At 42.2% G+C, this 14,168-nt stretch overlaps 1 protein-coding gene across 4 annotated transcripts; it reads left to right on the top strand.

The window, feature by feature from the left end:
- Positions 1-781: 781 nt before the first annotated feature.
- On the top strand, positions 782-13,302 carry NUDT5 (nudix hydrolase 5). Of its 4 annotated transcripts, none has more exons than XM_057422456.1 (8): positions 782-853; positions 3,015-3,122; positions 7,598-7,665; positions 8,781-8,833; positions 9,768-9,875; positions 10,408-10,503; positions 11,444-11,545; positions 11,959-12,310. In XM_057422456.1, exons 2-8 carry the CDS (start codon positions 3,060-3,062, stop codon positions 11,991-11,993), a joined length of 525 nt encoding a protein of 174 aa, XP_057278439.1. In that variant the 5' UTR covers positions 782-853; positions 3,015-3,059; the 3' UTR covers positions 11,994-12,310. The 4 variants fall into 4 exon arrangements, 3 of the variants coding, with proteins under 3 accessions (XP_057278439.1, XP_057278440.1, XP_057278438.1); XM_057422457.1 differs by lacking the exon at positions 782-853 and adding an exon at positions 2,833-2,937; XR_008973927.1 differs by lacking the exons at positions 782-853; positions 11,959-12,310 and adding exons at positions 12,670-12,723; positions 12,979-13,302 and having other exon boundaries at positions 2,925-3,122; positions 11,444-11,554.
- The last annotated feature ends 866 nt before the right edge of the window (positions 13,303-14,168 follow it).

The following is a 14,168-nucleotide window of genomic DNA, read 5'->3' on the forward strand; positions in this document are numbered from 1 at the left end:
GGTTGTGGAGTTCGGATCAGACAGTAGGTTTTAAAAAGTGATTTATAAAAGCTAATCCCTCTGTCATGACTTGGATGGAGTTTAGGGTAAAGCCCTGGTAGCTTGGCTACACTCTAAGATGATTCACAGGCTGCAAGTTGGCTTAAGATTTTAATTCCTGGGAAGGATAATTTGGAAGCTGTAGAATGGTGGGATCTTTCATTGAAAGGAAACCACTCAGTAAAGTAAAAAGCCATGGGAATAAAGTTATACTTTGAATAAATGGTATGCCCTTTTCTGGTCTGAGTTTGACCCTCACATGAAAGAAATGGAACAAGTAGCCCTGATTTGCCAGCAGAAGAACCTTCCTGCCTGAGGGCTGCAAGATGGGGTCTATTGTGAAACCTGACACAGGGCACTACCTTGCACTGTAGTGTTAATTTTCAGTTGGAGCTAATTTTTGTTTATGCACAAAAAGTGTTGCCACCCTTGACAGTATAACTAATGTGAGGTATCAGAATTGCAGCCTTCATTTAACCAAATGGTTTTTCAGCTTTGTAACAGCAGAAATTCTCACTTCTATTCAGTCTACTAAATTTGGGAAAAATCCCTTTTTTTGGTGGAACTTTTTAAAATGCCACTCATACGTAGAGTTATTGCACCCACTTGTGGAGGAAATCAAAACTACAGGGGCTGCAGGAGGTGAATACCTCACTGTTTTAATTTTAGTGATAATTCAAATCACTGAAGCTGTGTAATATTTTGTTCTTTCCAGTCACAAGCCACCCTTGAATCTGTCCACTGCAGAAGGGAGCTGTGTGGAAAACAACTTCTGCCATGAGAAGGTCCTAGTACGGTTTTGTAACTGATATAGGTAAGTATTAATACTGTCCTACAAACCATTACTATAGCAGCTTGTGGGGTTTAGGGTACAACTGGGGTTAATCCACATTTGAGGAAGATGCACTGATACTTCCAAGCTTGTGTAGAAGGATTAGTATGATCATTGGAGCAGGATTTCCTGCAAGGGGAGACTAAAAGACAAAGATTTCTGCAGCCTGATAAAAAAAGGGAGTTTAACAAAGGTATGGTTTGCTGTCTACTCTCTTGATATGTTTATACTGTCAAACTTTCCAAACAGGAGGTGAATTTGTGGTAAGTATCTATGTGAGGGGTTTCTGGTTTTAAAGCTGTATACTTTGGGCATCACACAGAGCCTCCTTTGACTCTTTCCTCTGGATGACCAGGAATCTCTTGGAACTGCTATGCTGGGCTGGACTTCTTTTGCATAGGTTTTGTGGAAAGCTTGATCCTGTATTTGAGAGTTACAGCAGGGGACCATGGCCATTGTCCAGCTACAGCTCTTAAATCCTGAGTGAAGGGAGTTGGAGACTTCGCTGGCTCAAAACCAAATTGGCAATGGCTAACTTAACTAACGTGGCATAGAAATTGAATTGTAAGTGAGGTTCTAGAACAGTTTTTCATACAAATAGTAGTAAGGTAGGTAGTAAACCTACATAGCTATAAGATGGAGCTTCATTGTTTTAAGAAAGGATTATAAAACAGATTTTTGGAAGAACAGAATTGGGTTTAATAGGTCAGGGTTTCTTTTCAGGAATTATGTCACATAAAAACAACCTGAACATTTGACCACTATGACCTGCTTTATACAACAAGACTGTCCTGAGACTTGAAATAGAGCCTGCCCTGTGGACATGCTGAGGAAATGGCATTAAAACATTAAACATTAGTTTGAATCCTGCTGATAACCGGGAATATTTTGTAGGACCTATTCTCTTTAACTACTTTGTGGAATTAAAAGCAAATCTAATAATGTAAGAAAGCTGATTGTTGCTACATGCTCTTAAATGTTTCACAAATGTGGAGTAGATACTACCAGAAAAGGATAAAGATGAAGTAAGAGATGAAAGTGCTATAGTTGGGTATGACAGAGGTGGTGGTTACTTGCTTCTAATGCTGTTCATTGCTAGAAACTCTGGTGTGAAGTCATCAGAAAAATTCCTGTTGACTTTATGGCAACTTTACAACCATCAGTGCTAAGAATGATAGATATCTTTAAGATCGGGCCACCTTTCCTGGTGTTTAAACTGGTTTACTTCTTTATACTGTCTTTTTACTTACGATTCATGCTGATTTTCAGGACTTCATGTCAGAGTTTAGCTTCCTTGGAATAAGAGCTTCTGTGCTGAAAGTGCCCCATAGCTCTGCAGTGAGACAGGGGCTAATGGTGAATCTCTAATGCATATATTTTATTGCTTACTGGTGTGGCTTTCAACTACAACTGGATTGAGAGAAGGAGTGGACCATCTGCCTGCAGAGCGTTAAGATGCAGGCTGAGGAACAGAGCTGCAGGTGCAGAGCATTGCTTGGGCACGTGGTCAGTTGCCTTTTGCACGGTGTTAGCCACATCGTTCCCAGTAAGCACGACTGACGTGCTGTGGTCACACTAACTCCATGTGCCTCCTAGGCTTGCAACAGAGGTGACTTTTTGACCTTGTTTTTTGGGGAAGGATTGAGTCATTTATGTGTTTGTGATGCATGGAAGGTGGAGGTAGGCTCTAGTCTTGAATCTTTCTAATAGCAGACAGTTTTTGCCACCAAAATCTGGGTATAAGGTTTTTCCAACTTTGACAGTAGAGTGCGTAGGCTTGTTGTGGCAATGCTGTGTTGACAGAGCACTTCAACCACATCAGGATGAAACAATTTGTTTCCATCAGGATGGATCAGTTTTGCTTTGTGTGTGTCTGACCTTTGAATAGTTAAGCAGGGTGTCTTCAGCCAGCATAGCTGATTGGCAGCTGATTGGACTGTCACAACTATGTAAGTCAGGGATCTGACCCAAACTTCTACTTCTGCTTCGATTTATTTGACTCTGAAACCATCAGGTGGACCTGGAAACTGAACTGACTTGTCATCACACATCCCTAACTTTCTCCAGCAAGTTTTATTTGTTAATTTAGAATGCAGAACCTTTTAACTTTTCTCTGAAAGCAAATATTGACTTTGTTTCATAGTAACCTGGACTTTGATCAGGAGGGAAGAACCTGACATTCCTGAAAATGGCAGCTGAGAAGTCCACAGAAGTTCGAAAAGCTGCTAGACAATTCGTCCTTAAAGAAGAGGTACAACACTTGTCTTTGACACCTTTTGCTTTTAAATAACAATGAGTTGAGACCAATCAGAGTTTTGTGAGTGCAGAGTAAGAAATGCTGTAGATGCTGTGTGTTTGTAAGAATCTGTTCAATAGACAAAACACTTCTTCCTGATGGGCAGAGAGTTTCAAAAAGGTGACATTTCTCTTTGTTGAAATAATCATAATGATTATCAATGGGGAGAGAGGAATCTACAGTGTTGTATTATTTTAAGCTGCTTGGGGGGGGGGGGAGGCTTTGTTTGTTTCTTCTGTTGTCTATCCAGGCTGTTTGCACAGTTCAGTAGTAATGCTGATACCTCTCAGAGACTGTAAACTCTGAGATCATGATGCTCAGCCTTGGTTTCCATTCCTTCAAGATGAAGAACCACTAAGAGTTGCCTTAACATTGAGGATTGTACCTTCTTTGATGCTTTCTGAAAGGGTCTGAATTTAGATGATTGCTGTTCTAAAGACATTAGTAAGGAGGTAGTAAGAGTTTTGAAATAATATTGTGTGCACATCTTCACAGACTCAGAAGATACTAACGAAGGAATTTGGAGGTAATTCTGGGTGTTTTGTTTATCGGGAGCACCCTAACTTAAACTGCCTCTATTTGTTTCTCTCCTGAGTAAATTCATAGAAGTTAACCCTTGGTGTTAAAGTGGCAACAGCATCATGCTGTTGCTGTAACACAAATGTAGTTTCTTTTATCCAGTGTTCCAGTGTGGAATGAACGCACAGGCTTGTAATTTCTCTAGGTTTCAAGATAAAAAACTTTAGATTTGTGTTGTTGGGATATATTTATGGCTCTTCCCCTGGGGTGGTTGTGTAAGGTGAATATTTCTCAAGCATAAGGGCTTTCATTTTTTTAAGCATCTGGGGTTTTCTATTAAGACCTGTGGTTTTTGCAGGCAACATTTTAATTTTGTCCTTTTTTTTTCATAATACCTCTTAGTTCCTCTGCTTTGGAATGTTGTACTGCCTGGTGTCATTGGAAGTTTGGAATTAGCCTTTACTGTTTTAAACTATTTAGTTTTTTCAGTCATCCTGTAGGATTAATACAGGAAAGTATTTACTGTGCCTCTGCCAGTGGCCCTTATATTAGAAGTGGTTCTGTAGCTACATGGTCTGATGTTGGAGAGTCTTCTTCCAGCAAAGTGGAGCTGATTTTGTTTTATTGTTCCTGTTTCTGGGAGGTCTATTACAGGCCAAAAGCTGTACTTAAGAATACCTGATTAAAACCAGGACATTTTGTTTGATGTTGTTTCTTTTGTACGCATAAAATCTACTTTTATTTTTCTTCTGTCTTTTTGGAATGTGGACAGGTCTCATTGCTTACTGTCCTGGGTTCAGCAGTAGCAGTCATGTTTCTCCTCCTTGGTAGCTGGTGCAGTGCAGTGTTTTGACTTTCAGCTCGGGAACAGAGCTGATAGCGATGTTTTGGTTTGGCCAAGGACTTTGTGAGCCTCATGCTCTGCCAGGGAGGAGGGGAGGCCGGGAGGAAGCAGAGACAGGACACCTGACCCAAACTGACCAAAGAGCTATTCCATACCACAGCACGTCATGCCCAGGATGTAACGGGGAGTTAGCCGGAAGGGCTGGGAGACGGCAGGGTTGGAGGAGGTATCGGTCAGAGCTTGGTCGGGCTTGGGGGGCGAGTTATTGGTCGGCTGGTGCTGAGGTGTTGTATTCTCTTCCCTTGTTATTTCCTTTATCATTATTATCATTGGTGGTAGCAGTAGTGATTTGTGTTATACCTTAGTTACTAAACTGTTCTTATCTCAACCCGTGGGAGTTGCATTCTTTTGATTCTCCTCTCCGTCCCTCCGAGAGCAGGGGGAGGGCAAGAAAGGGGGGGAAGTGAGCGAACGAATTACCTGACTGGGTTTAAACCACGACACTTACAGACCAGGGATTTCTTTTTCCTCTTAAGATTCCTGGAGACAATGATGTGGTTCTCATTTCAGCCATTTTCCCATTTCTGCTTAGCAGTAACTTGGGGGGAGGGAATGATCCTCCAGTTCTATTGAACATTGCAGTGATATTGGACCACCTGTAATCTGCCTTTTTGTGTTCTCTGCAATGTTTAAAGACATTCATTAACGCAAAACATTTAGCTGTGTTTATTTCACTGAAGTATATTCCTCTCTTTGGATAACCAATGGAACACGATCTTCTATTTCTCTTTTGGATCTTCCTGTACTCTAGTTCTGCAGTGATTTAAGAGTGAATACAAAGCTATTTAAAATATACCTAAATGCTTCCAAACTGAATTACTTCTTGTCTCTGTAATGAGCAGAATATACTTAATCTCCTTTCTTGCTGTTTTTGTGACCACAAAGCCATCAGAAAGCCCTTTTGAGAACACATAGCTCTCCTTTTCCATTTCCCATTATGGAGAAATATTATACTTTCCAAAATAAATACAAAACTCCTACATGTAAAGTGCATGTAGCAGGTTTACAACCATGGGAGTGCTACTGTTATTTCAATTGCCTGTCAAACAGTTCTTTGGAAGAACACATTACATGAGTTCAACCAGCTCACTTATAATTTCCTTGATATCTGAATCGCTTCAGATTTGCCTCCTGCCCCCAACTGATGCTGTACTGTGCTTGTGTACCCTAAATAGAGCTGCATCATAGACTACATATTGTTTCTCTACATTCTTTTTTTAGTCGGTGAATCTCTCACTTCAAAGTTCAAGATCTGCATAGCCACACAAGCCCTATTTGCTCCTGTCCTGCACTAGAGCATTTCAGTCTGCCAGCCACGTGAATGACCTCTCAGACTTCATTCTTTGCTACAATTTTATGTTGTGGGTTTTTTCCACACATTCTTATTTCATAGAATCATTGAATCATAGAACAGTTTGGGCTGGAAAGAGCCTTAAAGCTCATCCAGTTCCAACCCCCCTGCCACAGGCAGGGACACCTTCCACTAGAGCAGGTTGCTCCAAGCCCCATCCAACTTGGCCTTGAACACTGCCAGGAATGGAGCAGCCACAGCTTCTGTGGGCAACCTGTGCCAGTGTCTCACCACCTTCACAGTAAGGAATTTCTTTCCTAGTATCTAATCTAAATCTTCCTTCTTTCAGTTTAAAGCCATTCCCACTTGTCCCATCACTACATGCCTGTGTAAAAAGTCCCTCTCCAGCTTTCTAGGAGGTACTGACATACTGAAGTACTGAACTTTAGGCACTGGAGCTGCTCTAAGGTCTCCCCAGAGCCTTCTCCAGGCTGAACCAGACCAGCTCTCTCAGCCTGGCTCCAGAGAGGAGCTGCTCCAACCCTCTGATCATCTTCATGGCCTCCTCTGGACTCACTCCAACAGATCCACGTCCTTGTTATGTTGGGGGCCTCAGAGCTGGACACAGGACTGCATGGGGGGGTCTCACGAAAGCAAAGCAGAGCAGGAGAATCACCTCCCTCAACCTGCTGGTCAGGTTATTTTTTATGAAGCCCAGCATACACTTGACTTTCTGGGCTGCAAGAGCACACTGCTGGTTCATGTTTTGCTTCTCATCAACCAGCACCTCCAAGTTCTTCTCCTCAGGGCTGCTCTTAATCCATTCTCCTCTCAGCCTATCTTTATGCTTGGGATTGCCTTAACCCAGGACATGACTTTGCGCTTGCCCTTGCTGAACTTCATGAGGTTTCCACTTGCTTACCCTTGTTCTGTTGCTGTCAGTAGTGTGTCTCATTAGATAATAGGAAGTGCTTTGCTCATCTTCCTGATTACTTCTGGTTTCTGTGGTCAGATCTATTGCGAACTTGATACAAAATTCTGCAGACAATCCTGTCTGCCCATACCTTCAGCAAAGCTTAAAATACAGGTTACATTGAGTAAATTGCTAGGCTAATACCCAGGGAAAATAAACTCAGCTCAGAAAAGACACTTTATAATAACATCAATGCCAAGCACTCAGTCAGCAGCTCAAAATCCTAAAAGGGCAGGTGTGCATCACTGCTTACAGAAAACAGCAGTTCCACAAGGCCACAGTCTGAGATCACAGCAAGAAGAGTTTCAGAACAATCTGGTTTTCAGTCTTGCATGCTCAGGTAAAGACCATGCTCTCTGATAAGTGGGCACTCATGATCACCAGCATAGCAAAAGTCTGTGCAGACCAGTCACCCTTTTTCAGCTGCAACATGACCTGTGCAGAGGCTTCCTAAAAAGCTGAGGACTTTCCAGTACATAAAATCCCAGTGAATTTATTGAAACTTGCTTATAAAGTCATGTTAAGAAAAGTTACTGGGCTTATTTTCTGTTCCTAGTCAAGAACTTGGAGTAAATGTGTTTTTCTGGGTTAGCTGCAGGAATGTTGTTGCATGTTCCAGCCTGTATTCCACTGCTGAGATTTTTGTCTTCAAGAGAATCCAAAAATAGTGGTGGTGTTTCTCCCCTTAGTTCCCAAGTTGGGATTAATCTTATAACATATTTAATCAAAATTCTGTATTTTAGGTAATTGCAGAAAGGAAATGGTTGAAATTTGAAGAAACAACTTACACTGATCCCTTTGGTAAAACCAGGTAACTGCTTCTCTGGCATCTCAGACTTCTATACTGTTCCCAGTCAACATAGCCCCAGGCTAGAGAACAGGAGCATTCCAAACCTGTTACTCCACGCAAGATGAGAGTTATTCATTCTCTAATAACTTTATAGTTTTTACTGTTCAGAGAAAAATAAACTCTTACTCTAGCAGATATTCTGGCATGTGGCATTGAACTGGGCTCCTAAATCCTGGGCACACTGGATCCTGGTTTACTTGGCATTTCCAGTGCCTTGCAACTGTGCAGAAGCAAGTTGTAGCCACACAACTAGACTAATGTCCAGAGTCTGTCCCATGGGTTTTCTGGTTCTTCACTGAGGCCTCCCTTTTGCCTGCTCATGGTGCTGGATCTTGTGTACTACTGACAAATAACTGTGCTCTCATGTATTATCACACTGTTCAGTCCTTTTGTGTGCTTTAGTTCTGTGTATTTTTCTAGATGTGACAATGTGGCTTTACTTTCCTTTCCTCAATATGTTAGATTCTCTGCTGCTGTCTTTCTCCAGTGCCTCCCAATTCATTCTTTAAAAAATAGCCAAGATTGGAGTGTTTGTGAAAGGATTTTTATTGCTGGTGGATCTAGGGGGTTTACTTATCCCATTGCTTATTTTGAGAGGGAAGCTTTGGTCTTTCCTACATGTGTGCTCTTCATGTGCTCAAGTAACTGAGCTGAGAGCTCACAGTAACTTACACTATAAAAATTACACAAAAGTAGGATAAAAGATGGAATGCACAGGGTCCTGTTACAAAACTCTTTCAAAATCTGACAAGTGTTACGTATGAATTGCTTTATTTTTGCACTTTTCCAGGATCACTTATACAAGACTTGCTTGTTTTTGACAATCACTCATGTCCTTCCCTTATTTTTAGTGATCTTAAACAGTCATTAATTGTTTTCTCTCTCCCTCTTCAAATAGGCTGAATAAAATTATACTACAGACATTTCAAAGTGCCAGTATATGACAGAGCCTGCCTAAGCCTGACTGCTTTCTTATAGGCCCTCACTGTGTGATAGTGTATTTTGCTTTTAAATGAAAGTATCAAGGGTAGAAGATGACTTACACATCCATTTGTTCTTTCCTCTGTGTTAAACAGAACGTGGGAAACTGTAAAGCGTACTGGCAACAAAAAGGGGATCTCAGCTGATGGTAAGACATTGGTGCTTAGTTTTGTTTGCGTTTTTTCCTGTTAAAGAGCTGACAAACTCATAGACCTTAGAGCAGCTTCCAGTACTTAAAGGGGCTGACGAGAAAGCTGCAGAGGGGCTTTTTACAAGTGTATGCAGGGACAGGACGAGGGGAAATGGCTTTAAACTGAAAAGGGGACAGATTTAGAGTGTATGTAAGGAGGAAGTTCTTCCCTGTGAGGGTGCTGAGGCGCTGGCAAAGGTTGCCCAGAGAAGCTGTGGCTGCCCCATCCCTGGCAGTGTTCAAGGCCATGGCAGGGGGCTGGAACTGGATGAGCTTTAAAGTCCCTTCCAACCCAAACCAGTCTGGGATTCAATGAATGAACGGAAGATGGGGAACAAATAGGTCAGCAATGTTTGCTGTACCCTTGAGCTAATTAAATACAGTCTTCAGTGTCGAAGAGCCAGAACCTTACTGGTAGGAGTGTTTTCCCAAGATCATTTTATTCACTTCAGAACAGTGGAGCAATTTCAAAGATGTCCTGGGTGCCCTGGTAGAGAGTAGCTCACAGATTGGTCAGTTGGGTCTGCTGTGAGGGGCTTGGGATACAGCTGTCTCTGGGAGATGATTTAGCCATGAAGGGAGCGTTTAGGGGAGTTCCATACATTGGCTCCCAAACAGTCTGCAGTCAAGAGAGCACACCCCTAAGTACTGGTGGGCTGAGGCTCAGTCTTGTTTGGTACATGTGCCTCTTGTTTGCTCTTTGAAGATCCCATTTTGGGTTTTTGCCTCTCACCATGCCTAACAGAATGAGGTTAAATTCATAGTTCAGGATTCTGGAGCAGGCATCTAAACGTTTAATGCTCAGAGTAACAGTGCTTGTATTTCTTTCCAGATCTAGCACCAAGTACCTTCTGCTATACACTGTATGTACTTGTGTCTTCTGTGACTGTAGGTGTTGCAGTGATAGCGGTACTACAGAGAACTCTCCACTACGACTGCATTGTCCTCGTGAAACAGTTCAGGCCCCCAATTAATGGCTATTGCTTGGAATTTCCTGCAGGTAAGTGTCTGAAGCATTAAGATGGGTCACAGAAAGCTGACAGTTAAGTGTGTTTAGATGTGCTGGGAGTGTCAATCTCAAGCAGCTCTAACTAGAAAACCATGGTGAGCTCTGTAGCTCAGTGTGCTATTCCCAAACAGGAATATTTGGTGATGAAAGATACAAAATGGGCTCATTTTAGCAGATTGGAGACATTTTGCACAGCAGTCTGGTAGAAGAATACTGCATTTCCCTCCACTCCTTAACAGTCAAAGCATTTGGCTTCTTTCCCTTATGAGGATATAAACTCTTGTTACCTGGGAAGGTAGCAGATAATCAGCCTGGGAAGGCTTCTGTAGACAATCATATGAAGACGTGGACAGCAGCCTGATGAGTCCAGGAACTGGAATCCTGCCTAATGCTTCAGTTTTATCCCTGTGTAAAAGTGTAGTGAGAATGTTTCACCTCTTCCATAAGGCTGGATTCAATCTGGGATGGGTGTTATGGTCAAGTGTGTGCTTTTAATTGTTTCTGTGTGTTATTTATCCCACAGGCCTCATTGAGGAAAATGAGACTGCAGAAAGCGCTGCATTGCGAGAGCTGGAGGAAGAAACAGGGTACAAGGGGGAGGTCACTGAATGTACTCCAGGTCTTTGCTTTGTATTTTATTTCCCACCCAAAGCTAATTCTGCCTTTGACAGATACTCTAAATGTCTAAAATGCTCTAAAAGAAAAAGAGCTGTGCAGGAAAGTCTACACAGATCAGCACAGAGCAGTATCCCATGGCTCGTTGTTGCTGAGTTGCTAGCTGAACTGAAGTGACGGTTTGATGTCTATAGGGGAAAACTTTGCTCTTAACTAAGATCCTTGACAGAAAACCCAATTGTTCAAGCTGTGATTTGGCATTTTAGTATAAAGGTCTAAATTGCTGGACTTAATGTGAACAGCTTTTGTGAACTTAGGTATTAAAAAATAGCTACGTGATGCAGCCTGAGTGGAGGTCACATCATGCCGCTGCGGGGAGGTGACAGCACTCAGGTTCTACAGCCAGAAAGGAGAGACTAATTGGAGTAAATCCAGAGAACCTTTGGAACATGATTGTTGCCAATGCAAAGCAAAATGAAGACAAAATGAGCATCACAAATTAAACTTGAAAAGGTAGAAAGGTGAGGCAGCTTCCCTAGGATTACAAGTAAATGTCATTAGAGTTGAGACTTGGCTCTTGATTACCAGGTACAACATGATGGGGACTGATATGGAGACAGGTTGTGGCAAAACCAGACTTGACTGAAGAAGCCTATAAGGAAATTGTAGTTTACAGTTTAATCTGCAGTCTATGGGATGCAAAGTAAACCTAGCTGTGGAAAACAGGTCTTACAAGGGATCTGTAAAAGCACTGAGAGGCACACAAACACTGCTTTTAAAAGCCTGTGAAGACAAACTGTTCACAACCTTTCCAGCCTGAACGTATGTCAAATACGTGTTCTCCTCTTGTATCAGGATGCATTTCTGTGAAAGTTTTTGGTAAAATGTCAAGGTGCCTGACTTGTGCTTTTGACAACTTAACTTCTGCCTGCGCTTGTTGGCAGCTCTCTGCTTGGACCCAGGTTTGTCAAACAGCACCACACACATTGTGAGCGTCACCATTAATGGGGATGAGGCTAAGAACACAAGACCTAAGCAAAAACTGGGTGAGTTTTGTACTGTTTGTTTGAAAATTCAGAGAGGATAACAAAAGAATGGGTTTAAAAGAACTGACCCTACCACTGTAGGGACATCTCTTCTGTCCCAGCTGATGTAGATTCTGGACATCCTTCAAATCATATCCTGCAGCCTGGATATGCAGAGCTGTGTTTCTTTGCTAAATTCCCTGGGAAGACCTCAATGTTCAGTGTCAGGTGTTGTCAAACCCAGAAGGAGAAACCTGGGTGCCACAGTTCAGTGAGGGCCATAAGCCCTTGTGAACCCTGATATTCCTGTTAGTTGTGGCTTGACCTTGGAAATCACTACAGTGTCACTCACAGTCAGCTATCAGAATGCTTTTTAGTTGTAAGCTCTGTGTATGTCAAACCCCTTAACTTACTCCTTTTTACTTTCCTTGCAGATGATGGAGGTATGTTGGGTAACTGCTCCCACTGACAGCAAGGTTGAGAGTGAGCTACATATGGCAAGTTTTATGGAGAACGTCAGTTAAAACTGGTTCTTATTTGGGCTTTGTTATCTCCTGGCCCTAATAAAACATGAATGAGACTGACTTTGGCCTAGACATGGAACATTATTGCATCAGTTCTCTCAAGCATTGCACCTAAAGCACCAGTATCTCAGAACATACAAATGACTAAATCCACAGTAGGTGTAGATGAAGCCCCAAAGACAATGAATTCAGGTGGACAGGGGAGGTGTAAGTCAACGCATATTTATCAAGAGCAAAATCTTTGTGCTGTTTTAGTCTTCAAATGCATCTATAATCCATTACTGTACCTGTATAAATCAAACGAGTCCATTTCAGTGTATTTTCCATTTCTAGAAGGGAGAAGGTCTTGTTTTGGAAGGGTTCTGACCCCCCATGGCTGTCAGCTGCACTGTTTTTCCCAGTTTCTTTCTGTCTGACCTGTTTTTTAATGACCCCAGTCCCGGACTTCCCGCATTTAATTGGCCTTTTGGCGATATGTGTGCAGGCTCAGCAGCTTTTGGATGACAATGAGCATTAAGTCAGTTGTTTTTCCCCTTTTAAACGGTAAGAAACAGGACATTGAGGTAACTTCCTTTACTGTTTGCAGATTTAAAGGTGTGTAACACTTTTGTTCTCTCCTAGAATTTGTGGAAGTTATTTCACTTCCAAAGAACGACCTACTGCAAAGAATTGATGGTAAGAGCTTGCTGACATGCTAAATGCACATTGAGAAAGCCTTAGCTTCCCTCCTCATGGCCTTTCTCATCCAAGAAACCTCTGTCTTAAAAAGCCGTGAGAGGCTCAGCAAGGGAAGAGTTAGTGACAGCATCAGGTGCTGGCATGAAGAGTTAAAGTCTTGAATGCTGCTCAGCTTCGTTGTAGTGCAGGACTTGCATTTGTATAGAGGAGGAGTTTAAACAATCTCATAATTGTATTTTTCTTTCTTTCCAGAGCTGGTGGCAGAAGAACACCTGGCAGTGGATGCCAGGGTTTACACCTATGCACTGGCCCTCAAGCGTGCGGCAGAAAAACCGCTCCAAGTCCCTTTTATGAAGTGAGAAATGTGGTTGGAAACTGCCCTGTTCAGATGGCTCAGAAGGTTTAACTTTCCTTGTAATAGAGGTCATTTGCTTTACTTGTAGAGCAAAAGTATTTGTAGGAATAACCCTGGTATTTTTATCTGGAATTATGTAACTAACAAAAAGTGTCCCTTTAACTGCTCAGGCTGTCAGGCCTTGACTGAATAATGGAAATAAAAGTGCTGTTTAATTTTCAGAGCAGCTCATCCCTCACTGTGTTTGTCAGTGCAGTGTAAGGAAGATGCTCAAGTGACTGTGGTTGGTGTTGTACCAAAGCCTGTTAACTCAAGGTGGGTGCAGAACAGTGTCCATCTTCCTCATCTCTCATCCACACACACCAGTAGCATCAGCAAAACAGCCATCAGTGATTCCTCCACGACAGGAGCAGCAGCATGGGGACACAGGGACACACTCTGGCTGCTGTGTTTGAAACTGCCTTTTATGCTTTAGACCTGAGGGGGTTGCTTCCTTGTCCCAGTTGTAACTAAAGTATCCAGAAAATTCGTTGGTTTAGCTGCAAAAATCACAGCTGTGGCACCAACACAACATCCCAGGGTCCATAACCCAGCCAGGGAATTCTGTCTGAGGCATGAACTTACTTGCCTGGCACCCCTATATGTCACACACACATGTCCCCAGGCTGCCTATTCCCTCACTCCCATTACTTGCGGGTGAATCTTCAGTGCATCTGTGTACAGCTGACTGCTTCCAGTTACACAAACAACCACCACTGCTTAAAGGTTAGGATCTAAGTGCTGTAACAAACATATCCTCATATCAAAGTCTTGTTCTGAAATGAATTTGGGTGAGCATGCATAACTGGGAAGACTTTCCTGCCTTACAAATGAAGCAGAAAACTTGCTTAAGATTTTCCTGTCATAACAAACAGCAAAGTTACTTTCAAGTTAAGTATGAGAGAAGACAGAAGAAATCAAAACATCAAATCAAAGGGAAAAAGGAATTAGTTACAGCCAAGTGGAAAAGCTCAAAGATTTGAAGGGAAGAAATCTTGAGGCTTTAATTAAAACTGCTAAAAACTGATCAGAATTATATTCTAGAACA

This window comes from Pezoporus wallicus, unplaced genomic scaffold (genome assembly GCF_028554395.1).
Source record: "Pezoporus wallicus isolate ANWC-B61680 ecotype Strahan unplaced genomic scaffold, APGP_CSIRO_Pwel_v1 contig_3058, whole genome shotgun sequence".
Classification (NCBI taxonomy): Eukaryota; Metazoa; Chordata; class Aves; order Psittaciformes; family Psittacidae; genus Pezoporus; species Pezoporus wallicus.